The 20,810-nt window shown below is 39.2% G+C and overlaps 1 protein-coding gene across 2 annotated transcripts in view; it reads left to right on the top strand.

Annotated features, from left to right (window-relative positions):
• tenm2a (teneurin transmembrane protein 2a) overlaps nt 1–20,810 on the top strand; it is a gene marked incomplete at its 5' end in the record, with an annotated part of 196,256 nt that overhangs the window by 98,775 nt on the left and 76,671 nt on the right. For both annotated transcript variants that reach the window (XM_079480154.1, XM_079480153.1), the window contains one exon: nt 20,461–20,670. In XM_079480154.1, the coding sequence (XP_079336280.1) occupies nt 20,461–20,670 (210 nt within the window). The remainder of the gene's footprint in view (nt 1–20,460; nt 20,671–20,810) is intronic.

The following is a 20,810-nucleotide window of genomic DNA, read 5'->3' as shown; positions in this document are numbered from 1 at the left end:
AAACAACAACACGTTAACATTCCCACGAAAAAGAACAACACAACATTACATCAACATTCACACTGAAACATTACAGAACATCAACGTCAACACCGAAACACAACATTACATCACGTTGACATTCACACTGAAACGCACAACATTACATCACATCAACATTCAAACTAAAACACACTACAACATAACATTACGTCACATCAACATTCACTGAAACACAACAACAACACAACATTACATCAACGTTCACTGAAACACACAGCAACACAGCATTACAGTATATCAACATTCACAGTGAAACACAACAACAACGCAACATTGCATTAAATTTGAAACACAAATTACAGTACATCAACACTTACACTAAAACACTGCACAACATTGCATCACAATTCCCCCTGAAACACAACAACAATGCAACATTACATTAAAATTCACACTGAAACACAACAGCAACACAGCGTTACATTACATCAACATTCACACTGAAACACACAACAACACAACATTACATCAACATTCACACTGAAACACACAACAACACAACATTACATCAACATTCACACTGAAACACAACAGCAACACAACATTACATCAACATTCACTCTGAAACACAACCGCAACACAGCATTACATTTACATTTAGTCATTTAGCAGACGCTTTTATCCAAAGCGACTTACAGATGAGGAAACATTGGAAGCAATTATAACAACATAGGCCACAAAATACATAAGTGCCTCAAACTAGTCCATCAAAGCCTAGCACAGTATAAAAAGCTAAGAATAGTGAGGTTAGTAAGTTTTTTTTTCTTTTTTTTCTTATAAAGAGGAAAAATCAATCAGCGACGTGTTGACGGAAGAGATGCGTTTTTAGGCGTTTTTTAAAGATGGCAACCGAGTCTGCTGATCTTGTAGCAGCTGGTAGATCATTCCACCAATGTGGAACAGATCCAGAGAAGGTACGGGAGAGTTACTTTTTTCCTTTTTGGGATGGTACCACTAGTCGTTGTTCCTTTGCAGACCGCAGTGATCTGGTAGGAACATAGATCTGCATTAGCGAGTGGAGATACGATGGTGCAGATCCGGTGTTGGTCTTGTAGGCCAGGAGCATAGCTTTGAACTTTATGCGGGCGGCAACAGGGAGCCAGTGTAACCTGATGAAGAGCGGAGTTACATGCGCTCTCTTCGGTTCATTGAAGACCACTCACGAAGCACAAAGTCCAGCCAGAAGCGCATTGCAATAATCCAGTTTGGACAGGACAAGAGCCTGGACTAGGACTTGCGTAGAGTGCTCTGATAGGAAAGGTCTAATTTTCCTAATGTTGTAGAGGATGAATCTACAGGACCGGGTGGTGCTGGCAACATGACTTCTGAGGTTAAGCCGATCATCGATTACCACTCCCAGGTTTGTGGCTGTGCTGGACGATGTAATCGTTGATGAGCCTAGTTGAATGGCAAGGTTGTGGTGAATCTTTGGGCTGGCTGGGATCACAAGCAGTTCCGTTTTTGCGAGGTTTAGCTGCAGGTGATGATCCTTCATCCAAAGCGAGATGTCACTCAGGCATGCCGCGATGCGAGCAGCGACCGTCGGATCGTCCGGTTGAAATGACAAGTAGAGTTGTGTGTCGTCGGCATAGCAGTGATAGGAGAAGCCATGCTTCTGAATGACCGAGCCGAGGGATGTCATGTAAATGGAGAAGAGTAGCAGTCCAAGCACTGAGCCCTGTGGCACCCCCGTGTTGAGCTGTTGGGACGCGGAGACCTCATCTCTCCAGGATACTCTGAATGACCTACCCGAGAGGTAGGACTCAAACCATTGCAACGCCATTCCATAGACACCCATAGCACTGAGAGAAGCCAGGAAGATGTGATGATTGACAAAGGCAGCAGACAGATCCAGTAGGATGAGCACAGATGACATGGATGATGCATTACATCAACATTCACACTGAAACACAACAGCAACACAGCATTACAGTAAATCAATAACACAACATTACATGAACATTCACATCAAAAACACAGCATTACATCACATCAACATTTACACTGAAACACACAACAACACAACATTACATCAACATTCACAACAAAAACACAGCATTACAGTAAATCAACATTCACACTGAAACACAACAGCAACACAGCATTACAGTAAATCAATAACACAACATTACATGAACATTCACATCAAAAACACAGCATTACATCACATCAACATTTACACTGAAACACACAACAACACAACATTACATCAACTTTCACAACAAAAACACAGCATTACAGTAAATCAACATTCACACTGAAACACACAACAACACAACATTACATCAACATTCACAACAAAAACACAGCATTACATCACATCAACATTTACACTGAAACACCTAACAACACAACATTACATCAACATTCACAACAAAAAAAAAGCATTACATCACATCAACATTTACACTGAAACACACAACAACACAACATTACATCAACATTCACAACAAAAACACAGCATTACAGTAAATCAACATTCACACTGAAACACACAACAACACAACATTACATGAACATTCACAACAAAAACACAGCATTACATCACATCAACATTTACACTGAAACACACAACAACACAACATTACATCAACATTCACAACAAAAACACAGCATTACAGTAAATCAACATTCACACTGAAACACACAACAACACAACATTACATGAACATTCACAACAAAAACACAGCATTACATCACATCAACATTTACACTGAAACACACAACAACACAACATTACATCAACATTCACAACAAAAACTCAGCATTACATCACATCATCATTTACACTGAAACACACAACAACACAACATTACATCAACATTCACAACAAAAACTCAGCATTACATCACATCAACATTTACACTGAAACACACAACAACACAACATTACATCAACATTCACAACAAAAACACAGCATTACAGTAAATCAACATTCACACTGAAACACACAACAACACAACATTACATGAACATTCACAACAAAAACACAGCATTACATCACATCAACATTTACACTGAAACACACAACAACACAACATTACATCAACATTCACAACAAAAACACAGCATTACATCACATCAACATTTACACTGAAACACACAACAACACAACATTACATCAACATTCACAACAAAAACACAGCATCACATCACATCATCATTTACACTGAAACACACAACAACACAACATTACATCAACATTCACAACAAAAACACAACATTACATCACATCATCATTTACACTGAAACACACAACAACACAACATTACATCAACATTCACAACAAAAACACAGCATTACATCACATCATCATTTACACTGAAACACACAACAACACAACATTACATCAACATTCACAACAAAAACACAGCATTACAGTAAATCAACATTCACACTGAAACACACAACAACACAACATTACATGAACATTCACAACAAAAACACAACATTACATCAACATTCACAACAAAAACACAGCATTACATCACATCACCATTTACACTGTAACACACAACAACACAACAGTAAAATAACACTGCATCTAAATCTTCACTTATAAGCACAAGCTCCCTCAGCAACATATTTTCAATCTCAACATAACAGAACAGTAAACACTAACAACTCTTTTTACTCAAATGCACATAACATAACTGTTAATTTCAACATTGACTCTTCACATTCAGTTCCATGCAAAGCATGCTGGGAAGAATACATCCAGAACGAAAGAAGGGAAATTATTCCTGTTTCTGAACACAAATGTTAGTGATTGAAGACAATGAAAAATGACGTAGTCAAAAATGTAATAATCGTGCTGTATTTACTGTATTAAATTAAATTAAGCAAGCAGCATTCCTGGATACCAATATGCAATACAACTCTGAGAATTGATTCTGTCCTTGTGTGTGTTAAGAGAGTATTTGAGTGTTAGGTTGCGTGCTAATTATGTGACCTTTCTTACTTGTCTTTTTGTAAGGTGAGGAAAAGAGAGGGAGAAGTGCTGAAACAAGACAGTATGTGTGCGTGTGTGTACATGTACACGTTTTTCACAGTGTGCGCCTCAGAGTGAGAGGGAGATGATATAGTGCTGATCAGGTTCCTATGGTGGCGCCTGCACCTCGCAAGGATAGGAAACGGTACAGAGGACAAATACAGGCGGAGAGGAAACGAGAGAGGAAAGCAGATGGAGGAGAGGACAGATGGGATGGAAGAGAAAAGGAAATGAAGGGAAAGACTGAGAGGACCTGATGAGAGGTGGACATGTGATGAAGAATGAGGGTTAGGTGCAGTTTGTACTTCTGCAAACAAAATGCACAGCCGTGTTTTAGACTAAGATGTGACATTCAATTAAAAGAACAGATGTTCATCGTTTTCACATCTTTTCCTTTTTTAAGATTATTTTTGTGCATTTTTGACAAGGAACAAGAAGTTATAAGAGAGGAAAAAAATGTAACGGTTGGGAGATGGCGCAAGCCAGATTTGAACCTGCATTTTCCACCTGAGCAGCACAACCCAGCATATGGAACCCACATGTGACAGTGATATAGATAATTGACATAATTCAGGACGCTTCACTTTAAATTACATTTGTGACGTCTGAATATCAGTGTGTTTACCCTGAATGTTCCTAAAGTGACTTATACCCGGGTTGTGGAGTTTAAAGTTAGTACATGGCTTACTAAAATCTCCATATATGTCCCTTTGTTTACTTTATTAATCAGTGTTTTAATTTGTTGTGAAGCCCTGCGAGGTTAATTAACGTCAGTGTCGGCATGGTTCCTCTCAGCGTGTCCACGGAGAGCAGAGCTCGATGCAGAACCGTTAGCTGGAGACGTGAGCGTCTGACATATATAAAGAGTGCGTTCATGTGTGTCTGTCTGTATATTTGTAGATAACATTTGTCTGTTCTGCTCTAATTGTCTCCCACATCAGTCATTCTTTTACAACAGAGGTATTATCAATAAAAGAAACACAGACGGAAATGACAAAGTTTTTGCTATACGACATAAAATGAAAATAATCGTAAAATGGAAAAATCTAAACCTGCATTTCACGCCTGCAAAACTAACTAAAATAAGATTTTAGGTTGATGGGCTAGCTTATTTTGTCGTATATATTACAAAAAATATAAATATTAAAAATAAAAATGTATTTGCAATGTATATAGATAATTGCAAAACTTTTTTCCTTTTGTCCCACCCAGTCATAATACCAGCAAGACCTGAGAAAACGTTTAATCATTAAAATGATTTAAATCATAGAAGTTAACATTTAAAAGCTCAAGTGAAAACTAATTAAAACTGATTTAAAATAGTGAAACTTTAATAACCCTTCACCATGTCTGTTAAAGGGATCAAACTTTTTGTGTATGTGGAAGACCGGTCTGCAGGCTATGAGTGTGTGATGTCTGCTGTAGTCCGCTTCCAAACGGCCTGATTATAGACACAGCCGACGGGATGGAGCCCTACTGTTGCTGCAATGAAAGAGACAGATGTGTGTTTTATGGACATTGTATAATGAAATGCAAAACTTAAACAATCCTTTTCTTGACTGATTTGCGGCATTAAGTATGTAAATGTAAGAAAAAGAAGTCATTTTCTCATCACAATGTCCAAAACAATTTTCTGCTTGGCTCCCCTCTGCGAGTGCACGGGGCTGGGTGCTAACTGATCGTGATTGCATTCTGCATGAATCTCTGCAGGGAGAAAGAGAGTCAGAGAGAGAGACACGGCAGCACTGACACATGGGAAAACATCCACCTCTCTCTTTCTCTTGTCCGTTCTTCTCATAATGCTATCAGTATTGACTGTTATTAGGAGCAGAATTAGAGTGTTACAAGGACTAATGTTGATGGAAAAGAGGGAGAGACGGGTGGAGAAATGTGAAATGGTTCCATATAACAGAGCATGACAGAGGAATGGGAGATGCAGATTGAAGGAGAGATAAAAAGAGCAATACAGAGAGGATAGAAGAGAGAGCGCATGAGGTGGAATAGAAGATCAAGTGTGAGGTATATAATTTTGCACAGGTGTCTAGCACCTTTTTTCAAGGTGTGAAGCTATACTGTAAATTGCGATCGTATAACAACTCGAAAGCTAGAAAAATAAGGTTTTGACTCCGTTAGAGTTTTAAAGAGATCTCAACCATTTCACATATTTGCCAAGTTTACAATCAAAACCCAATAAAATTGATTATGTGAATATTATTTCTCATCATTTCTCCTCAAATGTACACAAACACAGATTATTGTACCTATTATGTACACAAACACAGATTATTTTACCAATATTTTCATAATTCATACATGAGTGGTTGTATGACTACTGTACGGGAACAGGATTTTGGACTAATGAGATTTCGGTGTCGATTCAAAAATAGAAAGCAACTGACAAAATGCGTTATTCTGCATTGTTGACAGCAACAGCTGGTTAGTAAAACTGGAAACATGGGAAGAGATGTGCTTTATCTATTGATTCATTGATCTTTCTCACATCACAGCTGGTTAGGGCACGATGAAATATCCTAGAGACCTTGATTACCTCAAAACCTGTTTGTGGCTTCCACTATCATTCTTTTAATACTTGTTTATCACCTGTGTGAGTGCGTGTTGTTTGTGAAGGTTTTCGATTGAGTCGCTCAATTCAGAGGTGAGCTCAATTTCAACTTCATTTGGATTTGTCAGATTTGAATAAGTATCTGTGGATTCCAGCATTCTCTTCAACACCGACTCACGCATGTGTTTGTCTACCAACACTGGATTTTGATTTTGTTTAAGGTGCTAACAGATGTTAAGATGGAGATTTCCATCCCGCGAATTGGTCCAGGGTGGATAAAAGTCCCTTAACTGCTGAAAACGCATCCCAGTGATATCCTGACCGCTGTCTGTCACTCCCGATTAAATCTGACGGCAACTATAGAATCCGAGTCGTGGTCTCCGCCGATAGGAATCTGGAGATGAATCTATTCATAGCTTCTAAAACGTCTCTGATTTCTTTCATCTCTCTCTTTGTCCAACCGTCTTCCTGTCTTCTCACATATCTGTATATTCTTATCTTTCTCTCTTCTATGGTGAAGCTGGATCTGTCTTCCCAGTTAGGAAAGGCTGGGTTGATCTAAACCGACTTTGCTTTATAGAAGTTTTAAGCGTGTCCTTTTTTCATTAAGCAGCTTTAAGGCGATCGGCATATTGGTGTCGTGAATACAGCTGAGCCTTAGTGGAGGACTATTCAAAGAAGAATCCATTTGTCACTGAATTAGTGCTAATTAGCAGAGTTTGGGCATGCTGTATCATAATTGGACACATTTTGATATGTTTCCTCCAGCTGGGTGCTGGAATTTTGGCACGGGGAGCGGAAGATGCGAGGGGAGGGGGCTGAGATGGGTAAAGGGGGCGGTGAAGTGTACCGTATAAGCCCCTTTGTTGATTTAACTGGAAGCAACTTTGGCTCACAGCATCCGCTGGGAAGGTTACACGTTCTTTTATATAGAGCTATATGAGATGCACATAGAAAAATCAAACATAGGGATGCAAAGACATGGCGCGTAAAATGCCCGTTCTGCAGCATGAAGCAGGATCATCAGCACAACCTAATGAAGGTAGAGGCATCCCACTGGTTTTATACTGCCAGTCTCACGCGAGGGAATGGCAATTAAGTGCCCCCTCCTCTTTTGGTACACACACTCATGCACAAGCACACATTCACGCACAATGAAGGATGCAGAGACACGGGCATGCGGGGGGAGATGTTCGGCAAGCCCTGGAAAGATGTCAAGATCCTGTCATTATGGAAGCTTCAGCATGAGAAAGCTCTCTTTCTTCGTCTGTAGCGTGTGGATTATTTTGAACAGCAACTGCGTCTCCGAGTGGCGTCACCTGCCTTGCAGTTTGTGGTATGGAAGAAAGTTTGAATAAATGACATTCATATCTGGTGCACATTGTAACATATTCTGACCGAGAACAAGACATTTTATAGAATATATTACAGAATGTGCTGTTTAGGGACGGACAAGCACGGAAATGAAAGTCACCTCGAACACAGAAATATAACACAAAGTGTATAGACTTGCAAGGCTGAATGTAGACTTCTGCTGTCAGATATATACTTTGAAAGCTTGTTACTAAGTACTTAGAAATCTCAGAATGGCGTGAAAATATTTGCTGACATTTACCCCGACAATTTTGGCAAATTTAGTAATTAGTTATTTTTCAAATGTGTTTTTTTAGGCTACACTGCTAGAAAATGTTGTCAGTTTTGGTTATTTCAACCTGCAACTTTGTTAGCGACGTGCATCAGATTGTCAACGAATAAACCATGCACAAGTTTGGGGGGTGTTATCTGAGGCCGAATAAAGTTTTAGCCAGGAAATTTGTTGAGGCAAAGAGACAAAATATACGGAGTTCTCTCCCTTCGCTCGCCCATCTACATCACACTTAGCACTTAGTTTAATGTATGGGGTCCATACCTTGTGAGTACTGAAGCACAGGTCTCTTAAGTGCTTTAATCGCTGTACCTTCTGCATCAGGTCACAACCGGGTGTGAATGTGAAGCTGGTCTTCAGTTTTCTTCCTCTGACAGGGAGAGATAGAGACATGCAGATATGCAACGTGAAAATTAGATGTTGATACCGTACATTAAAAATAGACGGCAAAAGTAAAGAGGATCTCTGAAAACTTTGAGCTGGAATTGTCACAAAACATAACGTGACGTGAAAACAGATAGAAAGTGCCTGCCAACTTCCACAGAGCAGGAGCATTATGTGCCAATTTTATTTCAATTGTTATTGTCTTTTTTAATACATTTAATACAAGTTGCAACAGAGTTTGAGAGCCAGTTATGATAGTGTTTATTGTTTTGATATTTTGATAACTCTGTTTGTGTTTCATGTGGGAAAAGACATGCGAGTTTGTGGGAGGATGGACGATGAAAATAGTGTAAAGCAAATGTTATGCAGAAGGTACAGTTCAATGGGAATTCGATTATTTAGACGTGTAATATCTTTACCACACCATTTCAGAGACACAGTGTTTTTATATATATAAATACACACCGTATATATATATAAAGTTCATTCAAAATCGACTCAAAACTCTGAAGCGGCTTGTTTGAAAAAGCATGACTACAAAGAACCTTTGCAAATGGCATGAGCAGGAACTGGACCCGAGGGAAGTGAGCGAGAGAGCGAGAGAGCGAGAGAGCGAGAGAGCGAGAGAGAGAGAGAGAGTGGGAGTTCCTCTAGCTTCTCACTCTTAGCTGAAGTGTCTTTGAGCAGACAGTAAAACTGAAACACTGATAGCACCACAGTCTTTTAGTGTATATGAATGAATGAATGAATTAAACAGACATTCTGACATGCACACTGTTCTGCTATCATGAACCGGTGAAAGAAAGCTGACTTGGAGTATGGAGACAGGAGAAGGTAAGATACTCTTTACTGTACATATGATGTCATCATCTGTCAACATCACTGGTCATTTGCTATATGGTCAGCCGGGATTTTGCTTTGGTGGAACTTAGTATGTATTGATTGTGAAAGTGAGGGTTGTGATGGAGGATTGTGGGAGATGTAGTCCCTTGAAGAATATTGACTTATCGCTCTGACCCGTTTGGTTTTCGCAAGGTCAAAGATGGCCTTCCGTGCATTTATTCCGCCATGAACGCTGTTCAGAACTGCCCGATATATTGTGGAGATTCGGTGTGCAGGTGCATTTGTTAAGCACCCTATCTACTCAATATACACAGCCATCTGTTCCGGATGTGTGTGTGTGTGTTTATGAGGGAGCGAGCGTGTCTCATTGTGAATGCGTAGGCATTTACACGATCATGTGTGTGTGTTTGTTTACAAGGGCATGTTATCTGTTTCATTATGAAGGACATTGTGTTTGTTTATTTTTCTAAGTAATGTAAATGTGAATTTGGGGTTTTTGTTATTAGGGCAATATTATAAAAAAGCAGTGTCAATGTAGTGTACCTGGAAATACAAATACACTTTCTGGAAATACATTTTACATGCACCTTGTGTTTTTTTGAAGGCAATTATGTTTTTCCAAACATGTTTCCAAAAGATTCCCTCATCTGCCATTGGTCGAGAAAACAGATTGTCCCGCCTCAAACTTAAGCCATTTGTTGAGCCAATGTTCTGGTCATCCAAAATAGTCAATGTTCTTTTCTTAGATTTCAAGAGAAACAAAAGATTGTTTAATCTCTGCATATTAAGTCGTGATAAGCGTTCCAAAAATAAAAATAATACGCTTCAAATTGGAACACAAGGACTTCGTTCTGTTTGTAATTTCTGTGAAAGCTCTATTAACATTAGCCACATTTATTTATGTGCGTTAAGTTAACAACATCACGTTTACAGGTAAAATGACTTCATTAATAATACAAAGGGAACGTAATGAAACATTCGAGCAAAAAACAAGCGCACCTGCTCTTTACAGTTTCTGTACACATCACAACATATCAAACATTTCGCTGCATAATGAAACATAATTATCGTTCAAAGACTGCATCCTCTTTTTTCCAGACTTAGAAAGCGACGACATCCTCTCGCATTATGAAGACCTTGTGATTTGCTCTTCTGACCAGAAGATATCAGTGTGCGCATATTCAAACTTGTAATTGTGTGCTGTCGTCACAGGTGGTTCTGATGAGAGCTAGAGCTTCGCCTATGCTCACCCAGGTCCAATCACATGTAGTTAATGAGCTGACGGGGTTAGTTACCACTAGGTTAATGATGCACATTAATATGTTGCTAATATACCCCAGGTCATACAGTAATTAAAAATCTCATTTTCAATCGAGCATGGAAAGCACAGACTCTCCTTCATCTTAAATGATTTAGTATAGGCCGTGCGAGAGAGAGCGATTTGTGTCGATTATGAGATCGTTCATCATTTGCGCGATCATTTGTTTGATGGTAGTGTTTTAAACGCAGCCCGAGTCGTGAGCTGTGTGTGTGATGTAATGTCAGGTGTCACGCAGGAGATGTTGCATCAGGTGTTTAGGGTTTCTCGCAGCACTCCAGCACAGGGACACACGCTCTCCTTAGGGTCAGCTGATGCAAAGGCTTGATGAATTTTCCTCATTGTAGCACTCATGCGCAGCGTGATATGTATGAGGTGGTGTTTTTCTAGCTCACCGTGTATCTCTCTTATGGTCTCTTTCTCATCTATAAATATTACTCATTTGCGTCTGTTGTTCACACATAAATGATGTAAAGATTGCATGTATGACCCTAACAAAAAGTTGCCATGGTGTGCATTATTTCCACTTACTGTATATACAGCATAAATACATATATATGTGTATATATATATATATATATATATATAATTTACTGTACATATACTGATAATACAATTTATATTTTTCACCGGCTCAATATACAACAGCTGCATTAGAAAACACATTGTCCGGTAGCATTGGAGAGGGAACATGCTTCACAACTAATGTGAGAAAAGACAAAGATACTAAAGGATTAATTCACTCCAGAATAAAAATGTCCTGGTTATTTACTCGCACAAATGACATCCGAGTTGTTCTTTATTCCTTCATTCAAAATGAAATTTAAGGTTTTTGAGGAAAACAATAATTTTTGTAATCACAAAGGCTAGTCTTGCATTAGATCTGAATAAATGCCTTACGTAAACTGTAATTTACAGAATTTTTACACATTTTTGAAACACATAAAAAAATGCAAAAGTCGGGTTCATAATAATGGTTTAAAAAGCATTTTTATGTTAACAAAAATGTTATATTAGAGTATTTTTCTGCTGCTGCTGGAATCATTTTAAGTTCTTTAACCGTGTAGTCACCAGAAGTTTCCTTTGTATGACATATCGCGTATTGCTCCCCGAACTCTTTGTAAGTCGCTTTGGATAAAAGCGTCTGCTAAATGACTAAATGTTAATGTAATATAAAGGCACAAGGAATGGGTTAACAATCAGGATATTGTATTTCTGGAGTGATTTATCCTTTAAGGAGAGAAATAAGAATAAGCCTAGATGGACAAACAAGCAAGTAATCGGTGATACTTGTGATTTTAGAGGCTGTTACCTTAATAGAAAGAGGAATCTTTTGTATGCCCTCATGCTTTGATCTTCAGTGCAGGTGAGAGGTTTTTAAAGACTGCACAATCGAGGAGGTGAAGGAAGAGATGAAGCGATGTGGAGACGTTTGGAGGTGAGGAGATGAGAGGATGGAAAGAAAACTTTTTCCGCGTTTCATTTCTTTTTAACCGTGCTAAAAATAGAGTTTCGTCTAACAGAGTCAGAGACATCAAAGAGTTATTCGCTGGAATATAATTAGCAATACGTCTACTTTCACACCAAACAGCTGATTTGCGTGAGGAGAACCGTATGTGCTGCTTTGTCTGCTGCTTTGTACGCCTAGAAACAGAGCATGTGTTGTTTCAGAAGTGCTGGTGTTTGTCACTGGCAGCTATAGCTTTATTGTGCTATTTGTCTTTGTGGGAGTTCTAAAGGCTATTGAAGGGCTTTCGAGCATGTGCTGCTAACAAACACAATGATATGTGCAAATTTATAAAATAATGTGTAATGTGTATGTCCTAACTAGACATAACATGACATCTTTAATTGTTATTTAGAGTTTTTGTCGCAACGACGACGATGCACAACGAGCGACTGTGGATTCTGTTCGGAAGTTTTTTAGGGAAACACGGTGTAAACAGATTTGGATAGGTGTCTGTCAAATGTACAAAATGTACAGTAAGGTTACTTAAAGCTTATATATTTTTTAAAAGTTTATCATAAAAGTTTATGAATTTTCCTTTGGCGTTGAAGGTCAAAACCTAATAGACAGCGTGAGCTAAATCTTATTTGTTCTGAATCCTCTTTGCCCCTTTCACATTTATTTAACCATCTGTAGCCCTTTTTACTTTTCAAAAGCCACATAGAATTTGTGTTTATACCGATGAGTGTCATGGCAATGGCAAAGCACATTTCAATGCAAGCATTTCACATCTACAAAGCCAAAGGCTAAACCTTTTTTTAAAAGTTGCCTAGAACTTTGACCCTGGTCTTTATTTGACCTTGCGAGGTATCCAAAACGTTCATGCTTTTCTTTGCTGCTTTGGAAGCAGTGCTTTTTTTTCTTTTGGAAGTGCAAATCTTGTTTGGGTTTTCAGAACTTTTCAAATCATCCAAACACTTAAACTCTTTGCTGTTCTGCAGACACTGTATTTTCCTTAAGAAAATCGACATCTACTTTTCAGGTCTGTCTTTTGGAGACCAAACCTGTTCTTTTAGTGAAAACGCTTCATGAATATCTATTTTAGTTTGGCTTCATAATTTCCCTTTTTTTAAGGGAATTCTGGTTAACGGGTTAAAGCTTTCGGCAGAAACAATGGATAAGCACTTGTTGTCAATGGATTGACTTTGAATTAAAGTAGCGCTCTGCAGTCACCAGCAAAAAGTGTGAAGTTTATCCTAACGTTTCCACGTTGCAGGTTATTCGAAGAACCGCCCACTTAGGAAGTGACCATCTGGGCGATATGGATGGGATGGCAACATGATAGTAATATCATGCAACATCTGCTGGGGCGGTAGCTTTTATGATGTCACCCCCTTTACACCAATGGCTCCAATCTAACCTTAAAGATCTTCTTATGTGTTAGCTCGACATTTCGTGAACTTCTTCCTAGAATGACATTTTTTAGTGCATGTCAGCGTAAATGTTTCCTTTTTCGTGGGCAAACAAGGTTCGCCTTGTGTCCTTACATTGTCGAAATTGATATTACTTTTTAATGCACTCTTTAAAAGCTTTTTTGTCTTGCCTTGTAAATAAAGAAGTGTGGTATAGCTCAGGGTTGTGTCTGGATGCCAAAAAGCTTTTATGAATATTGTAGTGCTGGGAGTGACAGAACAAGTCCTAGCGTGTTCTGCTTTTGTTCATGTAAACAGAGAAAATAACTTATTAATCATATATATTAACTCAGTTTTATTCACAGAATACCACTTTAAATATTACTTTTAAATAAACTTGATATTTTTTTACCATTCTGTTCAATGTCTACATGTTGTATAGGCGTTAATAATAACTTTTTTTGTGATTTACTTCTAAATAAACTTCTTGAGTGAATGTCTGTGATAGAGGACCTTGAGTTTGCTGAACAAGGCTACAGATGGTTGTCTTTTCTTTTTGTAATTTGCTACTTTGGTGCATGATGCAATGTCGTGCAAGGCTAAATATCATCGTTCCAGTTAAAATCACAGGTAAAGTCCTAAAAATGTGTTTGAAAATTGAAAGTCTGTGTGTGGACAGGTGGTGGGGTTGTTGTGTGATAGTCGATATTTCTTCGTTCCGCAAGGGAAACGTGCTGAATCCATAACACTGTCATCATGGATGTAATTTATATGGAAATAACTTTGTCAATTAGGCAGTGTAATCTGCCTAATTGACAACGTGCTGTGTTTGTGTGTGTGGCTGCTCCTGAATCCTGATCATCTTTTCAACGCACGTTGTCTGGAAGAACAGGACACGCTAACACATGCAATCGGTGGAAGATGTGTTTTAATCAGTGATCGGGGATCAAAGTGCAGTGACCTGCATATAGTGATGCAGTACATGACCAGAAGAATAAATCAGCATAGCATTGAATAGATGATGAATTGCTATCATTATAGAGAATTTAGGATGCTGACATGTTAAAAAAGCAAACAAACAAAAAGGCATTTAAGCGTAAATGCATGCATTTGGAATACCCTTTAACTGAATGCATTACTGCCTGGATGATCGCAGCCACTCAAGTGCATGAAAATGGAATCTAAATGGCCTGACTTAATCATCCTGATTCAACCATGTTTACTTGACCTGAGGGGCTCTTAAAGAAATAAAAAGTATATTTTTGTCATTATGTGCTCGCCCTTAGTGCACTGTATGGTGCTCTTAACTTTCTTATACAGTTAGATGGCAGGAGCTGGGCCAGGTTTTGTTAAATATCTATGCCTTGAAAAGGTAGGATTTAAAAAAAAATTATTCACCCTCATGTCATATCAAAACTGTATGATCTTGAATCATCATCAGAACACAAAGATGTTTTAAAGAACTTTTATAACCAGACAACTTTGGACCCCATTGACTTCCATTGGACACAAAACCATTGGACACAAAACCACCAAGACATTTTTCAAAATGTTAACAGAAAAAAGCATCATGCAACAAAGCAACACGTTCTAAACAACAAGGTATGAATAAATGATGACAGAATTTTTTTTTTTTTTTTTTTTTCAAGGTTATTAAAGAGCAGGTTTTGCCAGTCAAACTAAAAGCCTCTCAGGGCCTGTAGCTCACTTTTCTGCCACTTGAAGGGTCCTTGGAGTGACTTTACTGTGATGGACACAAAGCCAAATCAGATACACATATAGAGGAATAATAACAAAAGTGAAGCTGGAGTTGCCATAGACGAACCTGAAGTCGGCAAATTCCATTAAAGTTTGGTCTTTTGGCTGATCCTCCATTTAATGTGCTGAAGAGCCTCTTTGCTGCTTATGCTGATGGATTTGACTTGCATTTCCTGAAGATATTCTCAGACAGATCGAGAAAAAAGAGCAGGATTATAAAGGAGCTCTCAGCTAAAGAGAATACTGGCTTGAAGTGAAACATCAAAGGGTTGTTCAAGGGGAAAAACGCAAATGTAAATGCCACTCTTAAGCTGAGAAATTCGAAATTTCTTAATTGTGAAACTTTCACAGTTTCCCCTTATGTTATGCTATTGGCAAGTGAATGAGGATCAAGGGAATAGGATTGTGTATTAGCTTGTGTCAGTGCTAGTGCGTGTGTGTCTCATTATCAACCTCAGTGCTCTTCCATTAGCATTGGCTATGGTTGAAAATGGGCGTGAGTGTTTTGACAGGCCCGACTGAGCTTAGTGGTTGTAAAGATTAGGATCCTGTCAGTCTGTTTGACATGACGCAACATCAGAATGAGAAAACGGACCCAATACACAGCAATCTGTTCCCAACGTTTGCTGGTAGAGTTGGAAAGGGTACGAGGGGCGGCCATTTTAACATCACTGGACGCAAGATGGCTTCCTGCCCGGATCACGGCAGAGACGTGCAGGTGTGACAGTTGACTGATGATGTCTGTCTCTCAAATTCCTATCAAAGTCCCTCCATATTATCATGTGGTATATGGAGTGCAGCTGTCACGATATCAAAACCCAAGTTGTCAACGTCAGTATCAGTAATACTGCACGATTTTCAATACCAAATTCAGGAAAAGCAAAACCTGCAGACTGACGAGCAATACATAAGAGTTCTTTTAAAGAAATTATCCAAGTAAACACTTAAAATAAAGTGTAAATGAAGGGCATTACAGTATGTGGTTGTCTTTGACAAGTTTAAAAATTCAAGGTCAAATTTACACCAATTTGCCAATTTTTAACATTGAAATTGCTTTTTAAATTGTATTGCTGACTTTGTATCGAAGTGCCGGAATGTTCAACGTCCCTGCTGAGAAGTCTATTATCCCTCCTACTTTTCTATTTGTTTTCTCACATACCTGTGTGCTTTGCCGTGTTTTCTGTTTCCTGAGGTGTAATCCACCTCATTTTCCTCCCCGTCTCTCTCTTGAATGCAGGTGCTGCCGGTTGATGTGCGTTCTTGATGAAAATAGAGGAAGCGAGAGAGCAAGAGCAAGAGAATAAAGGGAGAAATGATGAATGGCTCTCATTAGGGTGGTAATTTGTCACTTTCCATCTGACTGGGCTCCAGCTGTCTCATCCTGAGCTTTTTGGCCTCTTTGGCTCGCCATATCCTCGCCGGCCAGATGGGCGGAGAGATGATGTGCCGCGCCCCATGTGCTAGCTAGACGCGGGCCTCGCTGTTAGGGTATGTCCACGAACGTGTTTTTGTGAAACTTCTGCGTGTGACGACAGAACGGCCTCAGTCAGCGGCATGTCTGATTCCATCCCACAATGCAATGGAGTGATTTTCACATAATTATATTACATTGCATAATGCAATTTTCTGAGCGCTCACACCCAGAGGCTCCAACAAGTGATGGAAAGTTAGAATCGGCAGCAAAAAAAAAACACAAGACCTTCAACTTTATGAATTATGAGGCGTGTGAAATCAAGCGTCACAAAGCACTTTCGTGTAGTCTGTACACGGACGGTAACTTTCACAAATCAAATTTTGCCAATATGAAGCAAAGCCAGAAGCAACAGCGGTTGTGAAATGTTGGCTCGTGAGTGACTGAACCCAAAGTGCAGTTGACATCTCTTTTTAGTTATGGAAGTCCAGCCATATGGCTTACTGACAGTGATAGGACAAATCTTGATGCTCAATGGGGTTTATAAAGTAATTCCATTAAAATTGTATTAAAAATGCTTGATTTTTAAGATCTATGTGATTTAATGTAGGCCTGCATCACAGTTGTGAACCTTTTATTTGTGAAACGCTATAGTGACCCCAAATTCACTCTACAACATATACTGTAGTTCACCCAAGTACTTAAAAATGATGTAAAACTAATACGATTAGTGAAATACCCCATTCCCTTTTTCCCTCTCCTTTTCAAATCACTACAACGGCTCTGAGCGGACAAATATGTTGTCACATTTTCGCTTCTCTGCCGAAGGAGATAACTTATTTTCGATTAGTTCGATATTGTCTGTTTAGGGCTAGAAACAACATTCCTTCATTCCATGTAAGGGGACCTGGGGTGTATGAAGATAGAAACAGCTCATTCTAAGGTCATAAATACATAACACTTCATAATGTAAGGTCTTTATAGATCCCTGAAAACACAAGATATGTGTGTTATATTGCATTTCTATCTCATTTTGATTACAGGAGCTCTTTAAAGTTGCAGTCAGTAATTTCATAGAGACTAGCTACATCTAACAGTGTCAGAAAAATAATAGCTTTCCAAACTTTCTCTATTTACGCTATTGTTTGGATAAACAGATAGTCCTCCAACTTAGAAGTCAGAAGTTGCTATCTCACAACACACCTTGGTAACTTTGTCGATGAATGGCTTACTTTTAAACTGGGATGCCAGAAAGTTTTTTGACATGGAAAAAATGAAAGTGTTTAACTACATCACTCAAGGTCGTAATAGACAGTGGTGGTCAAATCAGGGACGTTCAAGGTCAAGTCAGTATTTCGAGCTAATAGAACTACTGTTCCAGAGAGATAGAGGGAATTTAGGAAGGACAGCAAAGGAGAAGAATCATCTAGAGGAACAGGTGCCCCCCCAACCCCCTTATTACGAGCCTTTGTTCTAATAACACAAAGCAATTTATACTGACCTTTATAGAAATTTAGTAAAAATAAATTACAATAGTTAAAAAATGCCCCTGAGCCTAATTGCAAAGGAGATTAAGTTTTCTATAATTGCTTTTGGCCACCTAATGCAATTTTTCCTTTTTTGTAATTAAAGTGGTTTTAAAATTTAATAACCCCCAACACACACACACACACGCATGCATTCACTCACATGCACACTTCACATGTCCGGTGCCATAAATACTCTCGTTATTGAAGCAATGGTCCATTGAAAATGGTGTCATGTTTTTGTGTGACGGACATTATATGGGCTTGTTAAAATTAGTGCAGGGCCGATAATCATTGTGACTTATATATTTATTTAAACATATCAAACATTATCGTCTTTACTGTTCTAGTGACGGCATCTCGCGGTAGTCTATTTCTCTCGTTTCTTTTGTTTGAAGAGGGCACTTGTAGAACTATCCAGAATTCCACCTGCCCTTGTGTCTTTGGACGCACGTCTGCGTTTTTAATGCCCATATTCTCAGTCTATCTCTTTAGCTGATCAAGGACCCCACACTTAACCTCTAGCTCTTTCGTCTACATATTCACTGAGCTTTTCAGAGTGTTTATTCGTCCCCTCTGTGCATTAGGGAAGATCCTTTCCCACTCTCACTTTCTGTTCACCGTTCTCAGATCCAGATGGAAGCATGGAGTGCTTTTTAGAGAAATATTGAGATGCGATTGACTCACCCTTTAGTCTTTCCGTGCCTGTTTGCGGTTGCTGTTTTTCTGTCGAGCTTAAAACAGTTCTCCAAGAAGTTTTTCTTCTGTTGCATACAGGTTTGGACCAACATGAGGGTAAAACATTTTAGACAAATATGGATTTTTTCTTTAGCTGTGAGGAAAGATACATGAGGTGCTCCGTATTTTGTGTGCTGGTTTTGCTTTGAGGTGTGTTGGTCGCTCAAGGCACAGCAACTTGACACAACACACACTTGGTATTGCTGAATGACCGCATGCTGACAAAAGGGAGGGAGGAAAGGGAGGGCGAGCGTGTGCGGGTGTTTTTGAAGAGAAAAGTTGACTCACATCGGCACAATAGGCTTCTTGCATTCAAGGTCTTTCTACAAAAGCACTTCTTCAACCTTTCTCCCTTACTGCTAACAGGCAGTCAGGGTTTAAAATATATGTACCCGAATGGCTTTTTGAAGGAACTCTTGAAAGAGAAATTGCACAGTCTGCATTTGATCCCAATTAAAATGATGGTCAATGCGTTGCCGTTTCGTTCTACTGATATGGATCTTAAAAGGCCGCCGTACACAATGCGGTATGATTGTAGCGAGTGTGGCATTTTTCCATCAGTCTCCTCTTTTCCGGAGTAATTAAGGCAGGTAATAGTCTTCTAATTCCTTTATGAGATCTCACTGCACAAGCTTCTTTAAAATACGTTTGCAAGTTTACCTCCAATGTCAAGGCAATTACCCGAAAACTCAAATGCATTTAAAACCAACGTGTTGCACCAACCTGTCTCTTGTGCATTTGCACAGAGCCAACAAATACATGCGATTCATAACTGAAGGCTTTGTATTGTCAAATACCATAGGTATATGTTTCTCTTGTGGAATCCTTGTGGGAAATCACATATGATATGTCTGTATTACTTTGATGAAGTGAGAGTACATTTGGGTCTAAGTGTACTCATGCAAAGCTCCCATGGTGTGGAGCTTTAGTGGACAAAACTGCCTAAGCTGCATTTGCTTCTGCGCACACATGAATGTTGTAATGCTGTCAAAGCCGAATTGACTTTCATCCTCCGTGTCCTTCAGGAGAGGACTTCCACAAACTTACATTTAGATCTGACTCCATTTTGGTGTGGAGCACCCATTTTTCTGAACCAGTCAATTCCCTATGGTGATAATCCTAAAAATTTCCATCCTACTTTTTTCTTTGTTAAATATCCTATTTCACTCTGAATGATGGAAGTAAAACAGTGTTTGTTGAGTCTCTCTAGAGTTCCAGTACATCAGCATTCATAACGTCTGGCATATGATTATATGAATAACTGTAATATGTGAGTGTTAAATATGTGTTTATATGTTGTGTGTCTAGTACATGAAATCTACCCATTTGTCATGTCGCATGATCGTAACATGTATGTCTCCTTTTATCTGTCCATTCTTCAGGTCGTCCCCTCCCTCCCTCCACTGCCTCCTCCAGCCTCCTACCCCCTGCACCTTCTCCACCTCCTGTCCCCCTTCATCCAGCCCCGCCTACCATAAGGGAGTGTCAGGTGCCCCTGCTGGACAGCAGTTCCTCCCACACCATGCTGGAGCCCCACCCAGAGGACCAAATCTCCCACAACTCATACCTGCTCCGGGCTCAGCCGCCAACCGGTAAGCCCCTCCCACTCATGTCTCATTGGTTGATGGTCTTCATCATCTTTTCATAATTTGCAGTGTCTCGCTTAGTTTTTTGGCTGTTGTGTCTATATTGAAATAAAAAATGATGGGTGAAATAACACATTTATGGGTGA

This window comes from Barbatula barbatula (genome assembly GCF_947034865.1).
Source record: "Barbatula barbatula genome assembly, chromosome: 18".
NCBI classification, from domain to species: Eukaryota; Metazoa; Chordata; class Actinopteri; order Cypriniformes; family Nemacheilidae; genus Barbatula; species Barbatula barbatula.
This window is presented reverse-complemented; position numbering and strand designations above follow the sequence as displayed.